The following is a 23,873-nucleotide window of genomic DNA, read 5'->3' as shown; positions in this document are numbered from 1 at the left end:
CTGGAGTTAAAGGTGAAGGAATTTGCCCAGGGCTGCACATGCACTATCATGGCACTAATTAGCCATGTGAACTGGGACACGTTACTTCAGTTTACTCATTTCTGAGTCAGCCTAATTCTAAGAATTTTTTCCAGCCGGGCGCATTGGCCTGTAATCCCAGCATTTCGAGAGGCCAAGGTGGAAGGGTCACTTGAGTCTAGGAATTACACACACACACACACACACACACACACACACACACACACTAGCCAGGCATGGTGGCAAATGCCTGTAGTCTCAGCTAGTCGTAGGAGGCTCAGGTGGAAGGTCACTTGAGCCCAGGAGGTTGAGGCTGCAGTGAGCCATGATCACGCCACTGCACTCCAGCCTGGCTGACAGAGTGACACTCTGTCTCTTAAAAAAAAAAAAAAAAAAAAAAAAAAAAAAAAAAAAAAAAAAAAAAAGATTTTTTTTCCAGGGAGTAATAAAGGAAGCTAATATTTATGGAGCGTCTGTGGTGTGCCAGATACTTTGCATACGTTATCTCATTTAATGCTCTTATCTCTGCAGGGAAAGTATTACATTTGTTTATCACTTGCAGAACTAAGTGATATTTACCACAGAGTAGTCAAATATTTTTAAGCCCAAAATCAAGTGGTATCACTTTTCTGCTGAGAATGTTTCAGTGGTTTCCTTTGCTCTTGGGATAAAACTTAAATCCCTCACCCTACCCTTGCTCCAACCCTCCACTTTCCTTCTCCCACGTGGTGATTTGGCCATACAGCTCTCATGGCTGATCCGAACTGACTGAGCTTTTTACCCTTTTGCTCTTGCTGTTCTCTCAGCCTGGGAACCCCCTGGTTACCTCTTGGCTTGGTGTGGTGGCTTACATCTGTAATCCCAGCACTCTGGGAGGCCAAGGCGGACGGATCCCCTGAGGTTGGGAGTATGAGACCAGCAAGTCACCTCTTGCCAGAGGTCTTCTTTGTCCATTGAGTCTGAAGTTCTTTCTCCTCTTATTTCCCCATCATTCTATTATGCTACCTTGTTTTATTTTCTTCATTGTGTTTATTGATACTTAAAATGATCTCTTTTCTGTTGCTGTTTGACTCTCCCACTAGAAAGTAAGCATTGTGGATTGGGCACTGTGGTTCACACCTGTAATCCCAGCACTTTGCAGGGCAGAGGCGGGCGGATTACCTGAGGTCAGGCGTTCGAGACCAGCCTGGCCAACATGGTGAAACCCCGTCTCTACTAAAAATACAAAAACTAGCTGGGTGTGGTGGCTTGCGCCTGTAATCCCAGCTACTCAGGAGGCTGAGACATGAGACTTGCTTGAACCTGGGAGGCAGAGGCTGCAGTGAGCTGAGATCATGCCACAGCACTCCAGCCTGGAAGACATAGTGAGACTCTTTCAAAAAAAAAAAGGAAGTAAGCATTGTGAGGGCAGGTACCTTATCTGTTTTGTTCATTGCTGGACGTAGTTAGTCTATAGCAGTGTCTGATGGATGGATAGATGGAGGAATGAGTGAATGAGACTTGACAAATTCAGCTCACTTGCTCAAGGTCCTGCAGCTCTACGGGATGAAGCTATACTCCAGAGTCCTGCTACATTGGCTGTGTGGCCAGCTGCTGGGATCTGAGGATTGTCAGATAAGCAGTCTACCAGAGAACAGACATCTTGTTGGCCTTCCGCCAGCACAGGGGTTCATCCACAGCTCTGTAGAACCAGCACAGAGAAGTTGCTTGCTCCTCCAAAGTGCAACCCACAAAATTTGGCTAAGTTTAAAAACAAGAATAATAATGATCTGCACTTCCTTTTCTTCATTGCAGAAAGAGATATCGGGAAGATTCTGATGTGGAAATGGTGGAAGATGATTCCCGAAAGGAAATGACTGCAGCTTGTACCCCCCGGAGAAGGATCATTAACCTCACCAGTGTTTTGAGTCTCCAGGAAGAAATTAATGAGCGGGGACATGAGGGTACGTAAACGCTGCGGCCTGCCTGGGATGCGTAGGGCCTCAAGTGCCAAGGTTTTGGAAATGGAGAAAGCAGTCATGTTGTCAGAGTGGCCACTACAGTTTTGCTGGGCAAGCTCCTCTTCCTTTACTAACCCACAATAGCATCAGCTTAAAGACAATTTTTGATTGGGAGAAAAGGGAGAAAAATAATCTCTGTTTATTTTAATTAGCATTAATTGGTATTCTTGTTAAACCATAGGAGTCAGAGTAAATCAGTCATTTCACCAATTTTCAGTTTGTTTCTGTCTTAGCTAACAGCACTGTAATGGTCAGCAAAATTCTTATCTTGTGTACTGAATGGCATGTCCTGTTGCTGAAAGTGCACAGGCTTGGGAGGTAGCCATGAGCTCAAATCCTGGCACTACCACCTCTCTTGTGTGACCTTAGACTCCTGACCTAACCTTTCTATGCCTCAGTTCTTTCTTACCTATAAAATGAAATTAATTTTACCCTTAAAGATCATTGTGCTGATTAGAGATAAAATATAAATAGTAACACTTTTTACAAAGCAAGGAGTTGACACTTTTATATTCTGAAGACAAAGTGGTAAATCATTATCATCCATGTCAGAAATAGCTTTTGAGAATACCTGAGTATAGAACTATCTTGATCCCTGTTACTTCAAAACTAAAATAACGGTTTTAGGAATTAAAAGGTGAGGCTAGTCACCTCCAAGGGATGAACTGACTCAGGTATTGAGATATATAACAGTGAACTGGTCCAAACAACAATCCTGACCCCACTTTATGAGTGAGACCATGAGTAATGGTCTAAGTGTAGACATCATTGTCCAGGGCTCCAGTAGGCAGCTCTGTACTTGAGAATTTAGCAGTGACCTTTCTATTTTTCATTTATTATACTTTTTTTTTTGACACAGGGTCTCACTTTGTCACCCAGCTGGAGTGTGGTGATGCAATCATGGCCCACTGCAGCCTCAACCTCCCTGGGCTTAGATGATCCTCCCACCTCAGCTTCCTGAGTAGCTGTAATTACAGGCATGTGCCATCATGCCCAGCTAATTTTTTTTTTTTTTTTTAGAGATGGGGTTTTGCCATGTTTCCCAGGCTGGTCTTGAACTCCTAGGCTCTCACCTCTGTCTTCCAAAGTGCTGGGATTACAGGTGTGAGCCACCACACCTGTCCTATTACACATTTCTTAATTAAAGTAGTCAAATTTCAAAACTGTTACAAAGTATATCTTAAAATATGACAATCTGGTTTAATTTTAAAAAGATATGAGTAGCCAAGGAGCAATTCTGTGCCTTTCCCACTAGTCCCTAACCTTTTAAAGCAGCTGCTTCTTGGCCGGACGCAGTGGTTCACGCCTGTAATCCCAGCACTTTGGGAGGTCGAGGCGGGTGGATCACGAGTCGAGATCATCCTGGCTAACACGGTGAAACCCTGTCTCTACTAAAAATACAAAATATTAGCTGGGTGGGGTGGCGGATGCCTATAGTCCCAGCTACTCGGGGGGCTGAGGCAGGATAGTGGCATGAACCCAGGAGGCAGAGGTTGCAGTGAGTCGAGATTGCGGCACTGCACTCCAGCCTAGGCGACAGAGCAAGACTCCGTCTCAAAAGGAAAAAAAAAAAAAAAATCTGCTTTTGATTCAGTGGCTTCTTTAATGTCGGTCTCAGTCACCATTTGTCTAAGCAAATTCAGGAAGGCTTCAACTTGCCTTTCTACATTTGTTCCCTTTTCTTAGCATTTTGGGCCTTTGTTTACACATGGGAAAAGACCCACAGGTCGTCTCTCCCTTTGGGCAGGATACAAGCTTCCTGTGACTGAGGTTTTGCTGGCTGTAGAAGTAGCTGTCAATTGGCTTCTGGTTTTTATTTCCATGATTTGCTCCAGTTGCTCTTCCCTTCCATCATCGTTAGCTTTCAAGCTAGGAACTTTTAAAATGCTTTTAAATAAAGGTGAGCTGTTACTTGATGCATTTAGCAGTCTTCCTCACAGTAGTTTTGATGGACAGACTCCCTCAGTTTGGAATTCATGAGTTTTAAGGGTTTGTCTCCCTCATGTATAGCAGGCTGTTGAAAGTTACAATGTCAATAACTTTCTGAATAGTATCAAACTGTTTTCAGTGCAGTGTATTAACAGAACTAACCTGCCTCAAGTTTGGTCAGCTTTGGAGTCTTGCTGAGGCTAAAATGATAAATTTAAATGATTTAAAATTGTGTATTCCTACACAGTATCTCAATTATAGAATAGTCTTGTGAGTGAGGCAGAGCAGATGCCGTTTTCTCTATTTTAAAGATGAGGAAAATGGAATGGAAAATGGAGAGGACAGACTAATTGCAACATCCCCACAATCAAAAACAGGCCCAGGTTCATGTCTTGTTGGCGGTGGGTTGCTACTGGCTTTGGCCTTCATGCAGGAAGGCTAGATGCATAACCAGGTCAACAGCCGGTACAGGACAAGCACGCCATGTAATTCTGATTCCATCGACTGAGGCTGATGTTTTCAAACGTGCTGGTGTAGGGTCTTATAGACGGAGTCATCTGTGTTGTGGGGAATGAAATGTGCTCTTGCTTTGGAGCCAGAACTCCTCTGAAGCTTCCACCACCTACACCATTCAGAGGCCAGACAGAAATTTGTTCACCATTTGGGGCATGATTTTCGTGCTTTTGTAAAATGTGCTTCACTGCAGCCCTTACTGGGCTGTGGTGATGAACACTTAAGATACTGTGTGCGTGCTTTATAATCTGTAAGGCACTGTTCAAGGGGAGTGATCTCTGCCATGAGCCCCTACCTGCTGGTATCTGGTTGACATCCAAAGTCCCAGCCTGGGAGAAGCTGATTCTCGAGTTGAATGCTGTATAGGGATTTGACTGAGGCTCAGATTTGGCGAGGAAGACCACTAACCTTAACAGACCAACAGGCTGGCTACTCCCTGATGAAGTTCCCTAGGCCATGAAAGAAGTAAGAGATACATTCCTTGTAACAGCTTTCTTAGTTGCACCTGTATGATTATTTGATCAGTGTGTTGTCTGTGTAGGGATCATGTCTGTGGAACTCACCGCCTCGTCCTTGGTGCTGAGCAGAGTGCCTGGCATGTGTACTCAGTAGGTATTTGCCAAGGGAGCAAGTCAGTGATTAAGAGGAGCAGCCTGGGGGGTAAAGCCCTAGAATCTTTCTTTTAAAGGGATATCAAAGTTGAACATTCAGTTAGACAGTTCTCTTGAGTCTAGGGATTTACCCATCCATGGTGGACACACTTTCAATTAAAAAGTAAGGTTAATTTTGACAGGCTCCAGTATCCAGGAAAGCATTCTATAGAATAAGGCTCATCTCAGGGATTAGTAACGACTGAATTTACTTACTGCTAGTCCCATAATTTTGATCTGTTAATTAATGGGGTTAAGAAATGTCATAAGCTATTTGCTACCATTTAAAGTGAAAATACCCTTAACGTTTTTTGCCTCCAGATATCCACACTTAATTTCATTTTCTTGCTCTTTGGTGAACAGTCCTGGGTCTGAATGTATACATCCATGGTTTGTCACTAGGTGACAGGTTTTTTTAGTACAAGAAATCAGTTCAGTGAACATTTGTCAAGTATCTTCTCTGTAAAAAGTGTACTGTGCCAAGCTCAGAAGTAGGAAGTGAAATGGATAAACTATGACCCCTGCCTTAAAGAATACCATGGTGTTGTATGGGAATTGTTTAGGTAGAATGAAAGCAATCCTCTAATAGAGATATGAGGCCAGTGTCTTGATTATCTCCAGTAGCAGCAAAGGCACTGGCATACAGTGGCCACTGGAAGACAGCCAGCAGGGGATGGGGGCGTTTACCTTTGCAAGTGAGCATTAGGAACTAGAGGACTGGTCGCCCTTTGTTCAGGTTTGGTTTCCCTTGCTGCAGAAAAAGATGCTGAGACTCAAGGCCTCGGTTATGAACTCAGATATGTGGTTTGGCTTTGAAGCACAGACGGATTTTGTCCAATTTTGGCAGGGAAATGCCTACAGACAGCACTATGGGCATATTTAGGTTAGGGACGAAATGCAAGTTGTTTAAGTCCGATAAGAGGCTGTGAAGAGGTCCAAGAAGCCTCACAATGCCCAATGAAGAAAAGCCCTGTGCTTGGTGCTGCCGCCTCCCTTCCCCGTCCTGCTGGCAGGGCCGCGCTTCAGTAGCTCTGGATGCATCAGAGCAGTCCATGAACATTCTGTGTGGAAAATCTCTGACTGTTTTAGTGGATTACACTGCTCTCCCTTTCCTCCAGTGCCTCATTATTCAGTATTATTTGATGTTCTCCAGCTTTTAAAATAATCACTTTCCACCTACGCAGAACATCCTGTAGAGACATTGAGTTTCCAGTGGGAACAGAGAGGAATACTTATTCTAAAAATGAAGAAAATAAACCTCTTTTTATGGAGTGGGGAATAGTATTACAGAAATTCTATAATAGTATGAGAATTCACTTGTGGTGCCAAAGCTTAAAAAAAAAGTATAGTAAAAACATAATGTATAGGCTTATTGCTGTGCTATGACCCATGCCCTGTTTTCTCCAACCTCTCTTGTCCCCACTCTTCCTTTTTGCTGGTGATATTTTTACTTATTTCATGAAAAAAAAAGATGCATATACACATACATAGATATATGCACAAGTATATATATATGTGCATAACACACATAAACATATACATTGGTAAATTTAAAAATCATATTTATAAAATACATGTAGCTTCTACAGAAAAACATGAACACTTGTGAGAATAGCATCTGCCTAAAAAACAGGACATCACCATCACCTTTGAGGCTCTTATGTGCTGCTCCCCTGTGCCATTCCCTTCCCTTCTTCCTTAGAGGTGATTACTATTCTAAATTTTGGGATTATTATTTCCTTTTTTTATTATAGTTTTTTATTACAGTTTTATTACCTATATTTGTATTCCTAAAAATTTGTTTAGTTTTGCAAGCTTTAGATTTTATAAAAGTAGAATTACACTGTAAGTTTAATTTTTCTGCAATTTATATATAGCTACACATATATTCCTAAGATTCATCCATCTTGTTACATATAGCTCTGGTTTACCTTTTCTGTATAATACAGATTCTGCTTCATGAATTTACAGTTCATTCATTCTTCTGTTGAAAGACAGTTGGAGGACTCGTATGGCCTCAGTCCCTGTGTCCCCATTACACCCTGCTTCCCAGCCTCATATGAGTTGATCGGTGGCCTGGCATATTGGATGAGAAGCTCTAGGTCATATATTTAAGAGAGTTATTGCTGGGTCATAAAATGACAGATTGTTTTCCAGAGGGGTCATATTCATTTATATTATCACCAACAATTATATTGTCAGATTTTTACCAGTTTGGTGATTGTGAAACAGTATCTGATGGTAGTTTTTATTTGCATTTTCTTGGTTGAAATAAAGTTAAGTGTATTTCAGCCAGGCGCATTGGCTCATGCCTATAATCCCAGCACTTTAGGAGGCCGAGGTGGGCGGATCACTTGAGGCCAGGAGTTCAAGACCAGCCCGGCCAACGTGGCAAAACCCATCTCTACTAAAAATACAAAAATTAGATGGGTATGGCGTCACATGCCTGTAATCCCAGCTACTCGGGAGGCTGAGGCACAAGACTTACTTGAACCCGGGAGATAGATGTTGCAGTGAGCCGAGATTGTACCACTGCACTCCAGCCTGGGCAACAGAGCAATAACTAAATAAATAAGTAATCAATTAATAAATAAGTATATTTCCTCAACTGTTAAGTGCCTGTTCAAGTTTTTTACCCAATATTTGATGGGCTCTTTTTTTGTCTTTTCTAATTAATTTTTGGAGTTTTTGATATATTCTGCATAGTAATGAGTTACATGAAAATATCTTCCCCTAGTTTAGGGATCCTCTAGTAACTTTTTAAAATGAATACTTGTTTTAGGAACAGAAATTCTTAGATTTAATGTAGGCAGATTTTATCAATTGTTCTTTACAGATTGGCTTTTTAGCTTAAGAAATCCTTCCTAACTTTGCAATAATTAAAGATATGCTCTTAGATTGTTTCCTGAAAGACTCATACTTAAGCCCCTAGCCCACCTGGAATTGATTTTCACAGATACTACATTTTTCACTAGTTATAGATAGGCCCCTTCATAGAGCAAGTCCGTTAGGTGCCATTTTTATGGCAGCATGTGCTCAGTTAGTATCTCTGTCAAATTTTGGTAATTCTCACAATATTTCCAACTTTTTCATTATTACTATATCTGTTACGGTGATCTGTGATCACTGATCTTTGGCATTACTATTGTAATTGTTTGGGACACCATTAAGCTCACTGTCTTATGTGGGCATAAACCATCAGTCACTGGGTGTTCAGTCCCCTCTAGTCACTGGGTGTTCCCATGTCTTCCTCACTGTCCTCAGGCCTCCTTATTCCTTGAGATGCAATAATATGGAAACTAGGCAAATTAATAACCCCACAGTGTCCACAAGTGTTTAAGTGAAAGGAAGAGGCCGGGCCCAGTGGCTCACATTTGAGCTCACAAATGAGCCAGTGCTCATTTGCCATTCCAAAAATCCCAGGGCCCTTAAGAATTATGCTAACTCTACTCTGCCTGTGCTCTATAAATGGAACAACAAAGCCTAGATGACAGCACATCTTTTTAGAACATGATTTACTGAATATTTTAAGCCCATTGTTGAGACCTACTGTTCGGAAAAAAAGATTCCTTTCAAAATATTACTGCTCATTAACAATGTACCTGGTCACCCAAGATCTCTAATGGAGATATATAAGGAGATGAGCACTAACACAGCATCCATTCTGCAACCCATGGATCAAGGAGTGATACTGACTTTCAAGTCTTATTTAAGAAATATGTTTCATAGGGCTCTAGCTGCCATAAATAGTGATTCTTCTGATGGATCTGAGCCAAGTAAACTGAAAACCTCTGGAAAGAATTCATCATTTTAGATGCCCTGAGAAACATTCGAGATTCCTGGGAGGAAGTCAAAATATCAACATTAACAGGAGTTTGGAAGAAATTGCATCCAGTCCTCATGGATAACTTTGAGGGGTTCAAGACTTCAGTGGAGGAAGCAGCTGCAGATGTGGTAGAAATCACAAGAAAATTAGAAGTAGAGTCTGAAGATATGACTGAATTGCTGCAATCCCATGATAAAATTTGAACAGATGAGGAGTTGCTTCTTATGGATGAGCATAGAAAGTAGTTTCTTGAGAAAGAACTTAATTCTAGTGAAGATGCTGTTAATATTGTTGAAATGGCAACAAGGGATTTAGAATATTATATAAACTTACTTGGTAAAGCAGCAGCAGGGTTTGAGAGGATTGATACTAGTTTTGGAAGAATTTCTCCTGTGAGTAAAATGCTATCAAACAACACGACAAGCTACAGAGAAATCTTTCATGAAAGGAAAAATCAACTGATGCAGCAAACTTCACTGTTGTCTTATTTCAAGAAATTGCAACAGCTTCCTCAACCTTCAGCAATCACCACCCTGAACAGTCAACAGCCATCATCAGGGCTAGATCCTCCACCAGCAAAAAGATCACAGTTCGCCGACAGCTCAGATGACTGTTAGCATTTTTTAGCAAAAACCTTTTTAATTTTATTTATTTATTTATTTATTGGAGACAGAGATTCACTCTGTCGCCCAGGCTGGAGTGCAGTGGCACAATCTCAGCTCACTGCAACCTCCACCTCCCAGGTTCAAGTGATTCTTGTGCCTCAGCCTCCCAAGTAGCTGGGATTATAGGCATGTGCCACCACGCCTGGCTAATTTTTGTATTTTTAGTAGAGACAGGATTTTACTATGTTGGCCAGGCTTGTCTCGAACTCCTGATCTCTTGTGATCCACCCGCCTCGGGCTCCCAAAGTGCTGGTATTATTGGCATGAGCCACTGCACCCGGCCAGCAAAAAAGTGTTTTTAAATTAAGCTACGTACATTGATTTTAGACATGATGCTATTGCACACTTAATAGATTACAGTGTGGTATAAACATAAGTTTTATATGCACTGAAAAACAAAAAATTTCACATGACTTGCTTTATTGTGATATTGACTTTATTGCTGTAGTCTGGAACTGAACCTGCAATATCTCAGAGGTATGTCTGTATCTACTTGTTCTGTGATACTTGTTATTGTCAGTTTGTTTGGATTTACCACATATTATTTGATCATAATTCTTTCCTGTAGATGTTTTATGGTCTGCCTGAACCTTTAGTGGGGCCATTGATGGCTTAGTCCTTTCAGGCTTAAGACAATAGAAGTTTATTTCTCAGAGTTCTAAAAACTGGGAAGTCCAAGATCAAGGCACCGACAGATTTAGTGTCTAGTGAGGGCCCGCTTCCTCACACATGGCGCCTTCTAGCTGTATCCTTACATGGTGGAAGGGAATAGCTAGCTCTCTGGAGTTTCTTTCATAAGGGCTAATCCCACTAATCCCAATTATGAGGGAAGACCTAATCACCTCTCAAAGGTGCTACCTCCTAATAGTATCACCTTGGGGGTTAGGATTTAACATATGAATTTTGTGGGGACACAGACATTCAAACAATAGCCATGGCAAACCTTTTTGCTTTGTCTAATTCACTCTTATTTTGAAAAGTATTTGTGTTGGGTTTAAAACTCCAGATTAGCAATTATTTTTTCTTAGTGCATTGAAGGTAATAGTGTATCATTTTCTGATTTTTACTCTTGCTCTTGAAAATTCAGCTGTCAATCTTAAAATTTATTACCTGTTGAAAATTCAGCTACCAGTCTTATATTTGATTTACTTAGTGGGTAATCTCTCGTCTTTCTGAGTACCTTTAAGATCTCCTTTTAAAAATACTGTGTAGTAACCCTGTGTGTCATGTGTGGATTTTGTTGGGCTTGCTAGCTGAGACTTGACAGTTTTCATCACTTCTGGGATATTCTCAGGTATTTTGTCTTCAAAGTCTTCAGATATTGTCCTCTTCCTGCCCTCTTTCCAACTCCTTCTGGAACATGAGTTATGTATTTATTATCTCCCATGTGCATAAGTTATCTTTACATATTTTCAATTTCTTTATCTTTCTGTGCTACATTCTGGATAATTTTGTTGATCTACCTTCCAGTTAATTACCTTGTTAACTTTGTCAAATCTCTTTTTAAGTCTATCTTGATTTTTCTTTTCAATTATTGTATTTTTCATTTTTAAAAACTTTATGTGCTCTTTTGGAAATCTTGATCTCAGGAGATAGCGGATAGTGTCCTGCTGCCTACTCATGGTTTTAATATTTTTTGAGCATGCTGAACATACTTATTTTATGTTATTTGCTGATTTTTCCAATTCCTGAAACCTTTACAGATCTCATTCTGTGGATTCTTCTGGATTCTAATTCATGGGGCATTTTTTGTGTTTTTTGTAATTTTTTAACTGTTAATTCCTTGTACTTTATCTGTGGGGAATTACTTGAAGCCTGGGTTGACAATGAAATTCTGCAGAGAATTTGCATTTGATTCTACTAGGAAACTGGAGGAACAGTCAGCCCCAATATCAGTTTAAATTAAAATCTCCGCTTAAGGTTTTCAGGTAACCTGCTTAGCATGAATCCTGGCTGGAAAAGCATGTGAGGACCAGTTTATGATTACACATTCACAGGGTGTCATTTTTTCTTCCAACACCAATGCTAGAGGTGGCAGTTTTGCTTACTGCCCTTGAAGGGGCAGGAGAGTGGGCATGGGCATGGTAGTATGGTTTTCCTTTTCACTGGGGGTGCAGCCCTTGGAGTCTCAGCTTCATATGTTGGGGAAGTGGTCTCCTATTACACTCTCCATTTCAAACCATTCCATGATTTTGTCCTCCTTTTGCCACCTTCAGAGCCTGTGAAAACTAATGTTTGTGATTCCTGAGGTTTCTCTAATGTCTTTTGATAAAGTTGACCTCAGAGATCTCGTTACCTCTCTGAGTTCCTGCTTTGTCTTAGATTTTGAACCTTGAGTGTTCTTTAACCTTTTAGCAATTCCTTGTTGCATGTTAAAAGATTAGTTATATTTTATTACTCATTTGTGTTTGTTTTCACCAGGAGGCTCAATTCAGGCTTCTTTGCTTACTTGGTGTCTCTAGTTCTGGTGCTTGGTGCTTTGGGCAATGAAGTGGGGTTGGTAGGATTCTATTACTTACCTGTTTTTTGGTTTTATTTTTTGTTTTGCAGTTCTCCGGGAGATGTTGCATAACCACTCCTTCGTGGGCTGTGTGAATCCTCAGTGGGCCTTGGCACAGCATCAGACCAAGTTATACCTTCTCAACACCACCAAGCTGAGGTAAATCAGTTGGGTGTGTGAACAAGCAGAGCTACCACAACAATGGTCCAGGGAGCACAGGCATAAAAGCTAAGGAGAGCAGCATGAGAAAGTTGGGAGGGCACAGGCTTTGGAGTCAGACAGATGTGGTTTCAAATCCAAGTTCGACCATTTCCCATTTATTTGACTGTGGACAAGTTATATTCCTAGACTACATCTCAGATTTCTCATCTGTAAGTTGTGGTATTACTAGTTAATGTGCAGTGGTTTTGTTTGTTTGTGAGGGTAAGAAATAACCCAAGAAGCCTAGTCCTTGGTAGTTGCTCAGTGCCCTGTAAATGTTGTGAACCAGGTGGTGAGGGTTTGGTGCTGCTAGAGAATTCTAGTATCTGCTCTGTGCAACAGAGTACTGTAGGTGATGCAAGAGAAAGACGACCTGATGCCTTCTTTCCTCCCAGCTTTGAGAATGGAGCAAAGGCCTACTCCAGCCACCAAGTGAGCCAGTGGGCTTGATCAGCACAGGAAAGGTGACCCCGGCAGTTTCATTTGACTATTGCATGGCTGGCAACATTTCTATTGATTGTTTTCAGGGACCTTGGTGAATGAGCTCCTGTTGAGTCTAGCATCGGTATTAAATCTGTTCTCAAATAGGTAATGCATATGGGAGGATGCTGCCACCTTGCATCTACTAGACATCACCTATCTACTGTGAGACTCTCCCTCTAAGCCCTGCTGTGGCCTCAGAGTGCTTATTGGCCCTGTGAGTGGGGCAGCCACTATACATTGCATGGAGTTGGTACATGAGATAGAAACCTATTCGCCATCCCTTGAAACTGCCCCAGTCCAGAAGCTTCCTGTTAGCACATGTACCTCCTTGTATGTATTCAGAACTCATTCCTTCTAGGCTCGGAAACCCGTTTGGTGCAACTCTGTTCAAATTCCATTGTCTGCTTTGAGAATGCTTGGGCTTGTGTAGTGAGCTGTCACTTTTTAATTTGTTAGGAATTCTACTCCCCTTGCTTTTTCTTTTCCAGCATGTCTATGGGAATGACCTCCAAGGCCCCAAATCACAGTTGCATTCATGTTCTTTCATCTCACAGATACAAATCCAGGCCAGTCCCAGATTTGCAGCTGTTAATAAATGTGAATGGTTTTCCAGTAAGGGGGTAGGAAAACATAGGGAGAGAACCAGGTTCAGAGTTCAGTATCTGGATTCAAGTCCTTCCTTTAGCACTTTACTAACTGACATAGAATAAGTCTGCTACTCAATAGGTGCCTCAGTTTCCCCACCAAAATGCAGACATAGAAGGTGCTTTGTCTGCTTTGATGAGAAGTCTTTAAGCAAGTCTATGGGGTTCAATGTGTTTTAAGAACTATAAAGTACCATATAAATGTGGCATTTATTCCCATTGTGTTTTTGGAAGTAATTCAATATAGTGTGTACTTCATAGCTGCTTTTGGACTATTGCCAGCCAGTGTATCATCCTAAACTACATGTCAGCATAGTATAATCCTGCCTTAAGTCTACTTTTGATTATTCAGGAAGACTCTCTGCCCTTCCTATACATTTCACATAATTTTTAATAAGTTATAAAAAAAGTGATTTATAGGATTCTTTGTAACTGGGGGAAAGGTAAGCAGACAAAAAGTTTTTAAATTTTACTGTAGACTGCAGGGCGTCAGAAACCTTTTATAGCACCAGACAGGTAGGGACAGAATGTGAGTAGTAGCAAGCCAGACTTGGTCTTAGTGCTCTCACCTGTCTGTTAGAGGCTGGCCACCCAGAGCCCTGGTTGAAGACGTTGGGAATCCCAGCTCTTTGGAGGGGCAAGAGATTTTGTTAGACTGTTAACCAGATTCCACAGCCAGGCAGAACTATTTCTGTCTCATCCATGTTTCAGGGATTACTCCTCCCATTTTGTCCCAACTGCTTGTATCTCAAGCATGAATTCAGCTTTTCCTTAAAGTCACTTCATTTTTATTTTCAGTGAAGAACTGTTCTACCAGATACTCATTTATGATTTTGCCAATTTTGGTGTTCTGAGGTTATCGGTAAGTTTAGATCCTTTTCACTTCTGAAATTTCAACTGATCATTTCTGAAAATAGTAGCTCTCTACTAATACCTTATTTGTAGTATATTAAATTTTTCTAAAAATTCTTAGGATAGTTGCTGTATTGTATGATTTGCATATGGAGGTATCTATAAGAAGTTTTATACTTTTTAGCAAAATAGTCATTTGGTAGGCAACTTAAACAATGTTTATTAGTATAGAAGTTAATAATATCTACTGATACTCGGCCGGGTGTGGTGGCTCATGCCTGTAATCCCAGCACCTTGGGAGGCAGAGGCAGGCAGATCATTTGAGGTCAGTTCAAGACCAGCCTGACCAATATGATGAAACCCTGTCTCTACTAAATTACAAATATTAGCAGGGCATGGTGGTGGGCGCCTGTAATCCCAGCTACTCAGGAGGCTGAGGCAGGAGAATCATTTGAACCCAGGAGGCAGAGGTTGCAATGAGCTGAGATCACGTCACTGCACTCCAGCCTGGGCAACAGAGTGAGATTCCCTCAAAAAAAAAAAAAAATCTACTGACACTTAATACTTGGAAAGGGATAAAAATAAACATGGTCTAAAGCCATGGTCCAAACACAACCCCTGCCAACAATTTTAGTCCATTTCTTCCAAGACTTTTTTTTCTTTTTCTATGCCTTTTATGAAAACTGTCAAAAACTTTTTCAATGCCGAATTTTAGTTCTGAGTTAAAAATCATACTACCTGTTTATATGGTTTCATATCTTCTTTTTTCATGTGATATACTCTACAAAAAGCCTACTGAGATTTTGATTGGGATTATGTTGAATCTAGATCAATTTAGGGTGAAAAACTTTTGTTAGATAAATCCCTTAGTATTTCACATTTTTTAATGCTAAATGGCATTTTTCAAAAATTTTCTTTTTTCTTTTCTTTTTTGAGACAGAGTCTTGCTCTGTTGCCCAGGCTGGAGTGCAGTGGCAAAATCTTTGCTCACTGCAACCTCTGCCTCCTGGGTTCAAGCGATTCTCAAACTGTCTCAGCCTCCCAAGTAGCTGGGATTACAGGCATGTGCCACCACGCCCGGCTAATTTTTTAAACTATTTTTAGTAGAGAGGGGGGTTTCACCATGTTGGCCAGGCTGGTCTTGAACTCCTGACCTCAGGTGGTCCGCCCACCTTGGCTTCCCAAAGTGCTGGGATTACAGGTGTGAGCCACTGCGCCTGGCCTCAAATTTTTTTTTTTTTTTTTTTTTTTTTAAGAGACAGGTCTCACTCTTGCCTAGGCTGGAGTGCAGTGGCATGATCATAGGTCACTGAAGCTTTGAACTCCTAGGCTCAAGTAGCTAGGAATACAAGTGCATACCACCACACCTGGCTAATTTAAAAAAAAAAATTTTTTTCGTAGAAACGGGAGTCTTGTGTTACCAAGGCTAATCTCAAACTCATGGCCTCAAGTGATCTTCTTGCCTCAGCCTCCCAGAGTGCTAGGATTGTAGGCATGAGTTACTTCACCCAGCCAAAAAACTTCAATTTTCTATTGTTTATTTGCTAGTATATAGAAATACATATAGTTTTGTACATTGATGCTGTATCTTGCAACCCTGTTAAACTCACTAGTTCTAGTAGATTTTTTGTAGATTCTATCAGATTTTCTATATATGATAGAATCTATGCTTCTTTATGCATCTTTACTTCTTCCTGTGCAAACTGAACACTATTTATTTATTTATTTATTTATTTTTTTTTTTAAGACAGAGTTTCGCTCTTGTCGCCCAGGCTGGAGTGCAGTGGCTGGATCTCGGCTTACTGCAACCTCCACCTCCTGGGTTCAGGCGATTCTCCTGCCTCAGCCTCCTGAGTAGCTGGGATTACAGGTGCCTGCCACCACGCCTGGCTAATTTTTTTGTATTTTTAGTAGAGACAGGGTTTCACCATGTGGCTGGGCTGGTCTTGAACTCCTGACCTCAGGTAATCTGCCTGTCTCGGCCTCCCAAAGTGCTGGGATTACAGACATGAACTACTGCGTCCGGCCGCCTTTTATTTCTTTCTCTTGACTGACTGCACTGGCTAGAGCCTCCAATACAATGTTGAATAGAGGTGGTAAGAATGGGCCGGGCATGGTGGCTCATGCCTCTAATCCTAGCACTTTGGGAGGGTGTGGTGGGCAGGTTACTTGAGGCCAGGAGTTTGAGATCAGCCTGGCCAACATGGTGAAACTCTGTCTCTATTCAAAATACAAAATATAGTTGGGTATGGCAGTCCACGTCTGTAATACCAGCTACTTGGGTGGCTGAGGCATGAGAATCGCTTGAACCCAGGAGGTGGAGGTTGCAGTGGGCCAAGAATGCACCACTGCACTCCAGCCTGGGCAACACACACACACACGAAAAACGAAGTGGTAAGAATGGAAATCCTTCTCTTGTTCCTGATCTTAGGGGGAAAGGGGAAAGTCTTTTACCATTAAGTATGCTGTTAGTCATATGGGTTTTTTGTAGATGCCCATTATGAGGTTGAGGAAGTTCCCTCTGTTCCTTATTTGCTAGAGATTTTATTTAGGAGTGGATGTTGAATTTTTTTCAAATACTTTTTTTGCATCTACTGAGATATCATATGATTTTTCTTTTATAGTTTGTTAATACAGTGAATTACATTGATTTTCATATGTTAAACCAATGTTTGCATTCCTGGGATGAACCCTGCTTGGTTATAATATACAATCCTTTTTATTTATTATGGGATTTGATTTGCTAAAATTTTATTATAATTATTTTATCTGTGCTCATGAATGTTACTAGTTTATAGTTTTCTTTTAGTCTTTGGTTTTTGTATCAGGGTAATGCTGGCCTCATTGAATGAGTTGGTAAGTATCCCCTTCTTTTCCATTTTCTGAAAGAGTTTGTGTAGAATTGATGTTAAAATTCTTCCTTAATGTTTGGTAGAACTCAACAGTGAAGCCATCTGGGCTTAGAGATTTTCTTCATGGGAAGGTTTTTAACTGCAAATTCTATTTCTTTAATAGTATAGAGCTATTTGGGTTATCTGTTTCTTCTTAGGTAAGCTTTGGTATTTTGTTTCTTTGAAGAAATTTGTCCATTTAATCTAAGTTTTTAAATTTACTGACATAAAGTTATTTATAATATTTCTTATTATCTGTGGATCTCTTGGTGACATAATCTCTCTCATTCCTAATATTGGTAATTTCAGGCTTTTCTTTTTAACTTGGTCAGCTGGCTAGAGGTTTATGAATTTTATTGATCTTCTCAAAGAACTAACTTGTGGTTTCATAGATTTTGCTTTTCTATTTTCTGTTTCATTGATATCTGCTCTGACTGTTAATCTTTCTTATGCCTATTTTGGTTTAATTTGTCTTCTGTTTCACATTTCTTTTTTCTTTTTTTTTTTTGAGACAGAGTCTTGCTCTGTCGCCCAGGCTGGAGTGCAGTGCAGTGGTGCGATCTCAGCTCACTATAACCTCAGCCTCCCAGGTTCAAGCAATTCTTGTGTCTAAGCCTCCCAAGTAGCTGAGATTACAGGCATGCACTACCACACCCAGCTAATTTTTGTATTTTTAGTAGAGATGGGGGTTTCACTATGTTGGCCAGGCTGGTCTTGAACTCCTGACCTCAGGTGATCCACCCGCCTTGGCCTCCCAAAGTGCTGGGATTACAGGTGTGAGCCACCATGGCTGGCCTGTTTCACATTTCTTAAGGTAGAAGCTGAGGTCACGGATTTGAGACCTTTCTTCTTTTCTAATACAGGTGTTGAGTGCTATAAATTTCCCTTAAGCACTGCTTCAACAGCATCCCACAAATTTTGATAGTTTGTTTTCATTTTCATTCAGTTCAAAATACCTTCTAATTTCCCTTTTGATTTCTTCTTTGACCTACAGGTTTTTTAGAACTGTGTTATTTAGTTTCCAATCTCTTGAGGATTTTTAAAACAATGTTGTTGATTTCTAATTTATTTCCATCTCAAAGAACATACTTGCCTTTTTTTATACACTTATCGAAACTTTTTATGGCCCAGAATATGGTCTGTGTTGGTAAATGTTCCATGTGTACTTGAAAAGAATTTGTATTCTGATCTCGAGTCGAATGTTCTAAGTATATCAAGTTGATAGTGATGCCCAAGTCTCCTGTATCTTTACTGATTTTCTGCCTGTTCTGTTATTGAGAAAGGGGTATTGAAACTTCCAACTATAATTATAATTTGTCTGTTCTCTTTGCAGTTCTCTTAGTTTCAATATGTATATATATGAATTTTTTTTTTTTTTTTTTTTTTTTTTTTGAGATGGAGTCTTGCTCTATCGCCCAGGCTGGAGTGCAGTGGTGTGATCCTGGCTCACTGCAAGTTCCGCCTCCCGGGTTCACGCCATTCTCCTGCCTCAGCCTCCCGAATAGCTGGGACTACAGGCGCCCACCACCACGCCCAGCTAATTTTTTGTATTTTTAGTAGAGACAGGGTGTCACCGTGTTAGCAAGGATGGTCTCGATCTGACCTCGTGGTCTGCCCAGCTTAGCGTCCCAAAGTGCTGGGATTACAGGTGTGAGCCACCACGCCCGGCCCATATATTTTAAAGCTTTGTTATTGGGTACATAAACATTTAGGATTGTTATATCCTTTTGATAATGGACTCTTCTATTATGAAAAAATAATGTACTGTGGGTTTATAACATATGTAAAAGTATGAGTAACAATATCAGAAGGGGAGAAATGGAAGATAACTTAGGCATCTTATTTTTAAGCATAGTTTTCCCTTTGTTTCTGCATTAGATGATTTACCTGAAATGGCATTCAATTTAACTTACTCTCCATCCTCACTCCCCCACTTTAGTTATGAGGCAGTAGAAAGAAATGATCTGCCTCGTGGTTTTCTACAAATATGAAAGTTGAGTCCTTAAGGCTACACAGAAGGAAAGTACCTCCCCAGGGCTTCACCCTTCCCATCCATTCAGCAGGTTTTTTGTCTGTCATATCTTCTCTGTTGAAATGGCCATTGACGAAGAGGAGGAAAGGGGTTTTGTTGTAGACTGTTCAGGCACTTCCTTTGGGGTATATGGGGGATGAATGTTACATTTGTGTTTTCTCACCTGCTATTCTGATAGTGGATTCATGGGAATTCAGGCTTCATTTGGATGCTCCGTTAAAGCTTGCTCCTTCATGTTCTTGCTTCTTCCTAGGAGCCAGCACCGCTCTTTGACCTTGCCATGCTTGCCTTAGATAGTCCAGAGAGTGGCTGGACAGAGGAAGATGGTCCCAAAGAAGGACTTGCTGAATACATTGTTGAGTTTCTGAAGAAGAAGGCTGAGATGCTTGCAGACTATTTCTCTTTGGAAATTGATGAGGTGTGACAGCCATTCTTATACTTCTGTTGTTTTCTTCAAATAAAATTTCCGGCCGGGTGCGGTGGCTCATGCCTGTAATCCCAGCACTTTGGGAGGCTGAGGTAGGCAGATGACTTGGGGTCAGGAGTTCAAGACCAGCTGGCCAACATGGTGAAACCCCGCCTCTACTAAAAAAATAGAAAAATTAGCCGGGTGTGGTGGCGGGCCCCTGTAATCCAAGCTGCTCAGGAGGCTGAGGCAGAAGAATCACTTAAACCAAAGAGGCAGAAGTTGCAGTGAGCCGAGATTGCACCATTGCACTCTAGCCTAGGTGACAGCGAGACTGCGTCTCAAAAACAAAAAACGTTCCAAGGTCAGGACTAGGCCTCCCCTCAGAAGCAGAAAGTGACATATGTGACATCCTCTCCACTCCCTATTTGCATTTCTAGGTTACATAACTGTACTACTATCCATGCATGCCTACTCTTGTTCCCAGGGTGAAGGACCCAGACATGGAGAGCCAAATCCCTGCAGGCCATTGTAAATGAGATTATGCCATTTGCTCCCATTTCTTCTTACTCCTTGATCTTTGGGGCTCTCCATCTTGATGTGTTCTTTGGATTGTGAACAGATCCAAAGAAAAGGTTGTTCTGCTGTGCTGTTTGTCAGGATGAAAAACTCTTTTTAAGTGTTTAGGTCTGCCCCAGTGCCCAGCCCAATCAAGTAACATGGTCACCCAGAGTGGCAGATAGGAGGACAAGGCCTGGGAAAGCACTGGAGAAATGGGATTTGTTTAAACTATGACAGCATTATTTCTTGTGCCCTTGTCCTGTCTTTTTCCTGCAAGCAGGAAGGGAACCTGATTGGATTACCCCTTCTGATTGACAACTATGTGCCCCCTTTGGAGGGACTGCCTATCTTCATTCTTCGACTAGCCACTGAGGTCAGTGATCAAGCAGATACTAAGCATTTCGGTACGTGCATGTGTGCTGGAGGGAAAGGGCAAATGACCACCCTTTTATCTGGAATGATAAAGATGATAAGGGTGGGACAGCTGAAGGCCTGCTCTCATCCCCACTAATATTCATCCCCAGCAATATTCAGCAGTCCCATTTATAGTTTTAATGCCTAAAGTATCACATTTCATTTTTTAGCTTTAAGTAGTCTGTGATCTCCATTTAGAATGAGAATGTTTAAATTCGTACCTATTTTGAGGTATTGAATTCTTTGGACCAGGTGAATTGGGACGAAGAAAAGGAATGTTTTGAAAGCCTCAGTAAAGAATGTGCTATGTTCTACTCCATCCGGAAGCAGTACGTATCTGAGGAGTCGACCCTCTCAGGCCAGCAGGTACAGTGGTGATGCACATTGGCACCCCAGGACTAGGACAGGCCCTCATACAATCTTTAGGAGATGAAACTTGCCCATCTCTAAAATTTCGGGATTTCTTTGTACCCAACAAGGTTCAAACACAATAGTCAGCTTTTATTCATGAGTTTTACTTCCATCTGCTGATGTAGAACATACCTCCAGAGTGACCTCAGAAATTGTCAAAAGTGAAAACAAGCCATCACAGTGAGAAATGGGAGGTTGAGTTAGATTGTCTAAGGCTGGAGAGTCCATATACTCCCACTGTTAGCTCTGAAGTGTGTAGCCAGTCTTCAGATTCTGGGTCAGTCGCCTCAGTCTCTCTTAGCTTTTGCCTTACTCTTTATCTGACCACTGCCCTGCCAGGAAAACAAGGCTCTATAACTCCTCTTACAGGTCAGCTTGACACAAAAAGGGTGCCTGGATTCCTAATGTTTCATTGTCACTTTTCCTAGTCAGATGATAATGCTTTTCAAATCAACATATATTTTGGGGGAAGTTGGAAGGCAGAGTTGAAATATTCTAAGAATCAAAGAGTAGCCCACTTTAATCAGAGTTTGACCCCTGATTGCTCACAGTCATCTCCTGAGCAGTGTGAGCCAGTTTCAGATGAGGAGGCTGAAGGCCAGTCAGGCATGCTTGAGGATTCCAAGTCTGTAGGTGGAAGGGCAGAGATTTGGGCCTATTGGCCAAAGCCTCTAGGGAATTTCTCACCCAGTGGAGAAGGCAACACACTTACCAAACTGTGTGGAAACTGTCTCATTTGATGTGTGGAAACTATCTCATTTGATTAGAAATTTTACCTCAAGAAAAGGAAGGACAGTTGAGAAAGAACATTTTCTTACACATGAGACAGCTAAGGCTTACAAGAAGGAGAGGAATAATGAGGCAAAATAATCCTCATTAATATTTTCATTCCTCCCCTGGGGATTAGAACTACTTTCAGACCTGATTTTAATGGTAAGTTAGGTACTTCCTACGGTTGCCATCCAAATATCAGTCAGGATCAAACATGATGTTAGCTCCTGCTACAATAAAACCATTTTCTCCCTGAATGAAAACAAAGGTTCCATAGGAGACAGTCCCACAGAGCAGTGGCTTCTTTTCCTCCCATAAAAACCTCATGTTGGCTGGACACAGTGGCTCACACCTGTAATCCCAGCATTTTAGGAGGCTGAGGTGGGAAGATGGTTTAAGCCCTGGAGTTTGAGGCTGTAGAGCTATGATCATGCCACTGCCCTTCAGCCTGCGTGACAGAGCAAGTGTTTCTAAATAAACAAAAAAAAATCCTCTTGTGTTTAGGCCTGTGGGATCCCCTGAGAGGCTGGCCCACAAGATCCACTTCAAAAGCCCTAGATAACACCAAGTCTTTCCAGGCCCAGTGCACATCCCATCAGCCAGGACACCAGTATATGTTGGGATGCAAACAGGGAGGCTTATGTCATCTAATGTGTTTTCCAGAGTGAAGTGCCTGGCTCCATTCCAAACTCCTGGAAGTGGACTGTGGAACACATTGTCTATAAAGCCTTGCGCTCACACATTCTGCCTCCTAAACATTTCACAGAAGATGGAAATATCCTGCAGCTTGCTAACCTGCCTGATCTATACAAAGTCTTCGAGAGGTGTTAAATATGGTCATTTATGCACTGTGGGATGTGTTGTTGTATTCCGATACAAAGTGTTGTATCAAAGTGTGGTATACAAAGTGTACCAACATAGATGTTGGTAGCACTTAAGACTTACACTTGCCTTCTAACTGATAGCATTCCTTTATACACAGTGGATTGATTATAAATAAATAGTCAGATGTGTCCTAACATAATTTCTTATTTAAATTTTATTATGTATATATTGTGTCAGTTCAGATGCCAAAAAGATGTCTTGAACATGTCACAGCCTCTGATGGCATTGACCACCGAGAAAGCTTGATTTGATCATCTGATGTCTACAATAACCAAAGCTAATTATTAAGGAAAAAAACTTGAAGAAAATAGTCCTTACTTCATCTATAATGAGTTTTTTGTTTTTTTGTTTTGAGACGGACTCTTGCTCTGTTGCCCAGGCTGGAGTGCAGTGGCGCGATCTTGGCTCACTGCAACCTCTGCTTCCCAGGTTCAAGCAATTCTCCTGCCTCAGCTTCCCGTGTAGCTGGGATTACAGGCGCCTGCCACCATGCCCGGCTAGTTTTTGTATTTTTAGTAGAGGTGTAGTTTCACGATGCTGGCCACGCTGGTCTCAAACTCCTGACCTCAGGTGATCCTCCCGCCTCGGCCTCCCAAAGTGCTGGGATTACAGGCATGAGCCACTGCGGCCAGCATAAGTATGAGTTTTTAAGTTAGCCCACTTTGTTAGTGACTATGAGTACTAATAGCTTAAGATAAAGAAGTTTCTAGGTAATCTTATTTGAAGGATGATGTAAAAATATAAACTTAAACTGTGAGTGACAAAATAAGCTTCCTTAATATTAGCCTACATTTAGAGAAATAGAGCATTCAGCTCAGGAAGGAAGAATGTCTATGGTTTTAAGGTAAAATCCATATTCCAAGACTCAGTGAAGAAAGTTCAGTGATAAAGAACTGACTACTCTCATCTTATGAAGAAATGGAGCAATTTCACTTGGAAAGACTAGGAAGACAAAATGTTACAGACGTATTTATTGTGCCACAAAATAGGCAAGGTCAGTTTTGAACAATAAGAACTTCACGAAGTAGACCAGGGCATCTCAGAAGTGAGGTTCCATGAGCCCAGGTGGTGCACAGGCTGAGTGACCTTGAGTGGAGAGGAAGAGGGGTTTTCTGAGCTTCAAGAGCTGGGCCACACAGTATGTTGGTTCTAGCTGGCATGGAATTCTAGAACAAACCTGCATTTTAGAATACCTTTCTATCCACCCCCAACCACACAACT

General features: G+C 41.3%; 1 protein-coding gene across 3 annotated transcripts in view; it reads left to right on the top strand.

Annotated features, from left to right (window-relative positions):
* The window catches only part of MLH1 (mutL homolog 1), a 56,122-nt gene extending 33,331 nt beyond the window's left edge, over positions 1-22,791 (top strand). For 2 of the 3 annotated variants that reach the window (XM_030812147.1, XM_003256846.4), the window contains exons 13-19: positions 1,813-1,961; positions 12,152-12,260; positions 14,228-14,291; positions 19,458-19,622; positions 20,452-20,544; positions 20,838-20,951; positions 22,431-22,791. In XM_030812147.1, the coding sequence (XP_030668007.1) occupies positions 1,813-1,961; positions 12,152-12,260; positions 14,228-14,291; positions 19,458-19,622; positions 20,452-20,544; positions 20,838-20,951; positions 22,431-22,598 (862 nt within the window). In that variant the 3' untranslated portion in view covers positions 22,599-22,791. The remainder of the gene's footprint in view (positions 1-1,812; positions 1,962-12,151; positions 12,261-14,227; positions 14,292-19,457; positions 19,623-20,451; positions 20,545-20,837; positions 20,952-22,430) is intronic. The other variant, XM_030812146.1, reaches the window with a different exon arrangement.
* The last annotated feature ends 1,082 nt before the right edge of the window (positions 22,792-23,873 follow it).

This window comes from Nomascus leucogenys, chromosome 4 (assembly GCF_006542625.1).
Source record: "Nomascus leucogenys isolate Asia chromosome 4, Asia_NLE_v1, whole genome shotgun sequence".
Lineage (NCBI taxonomy): Eukaryota > Metazoa > Chordata > Mammalia > Primates > Hylobatidae > Nomascus > Nomascus leucogenys.
Note: the sequence above shows the minus strand (reverse complement) of the source record. Positions and strands in the feature narration are given on the sequence as shown.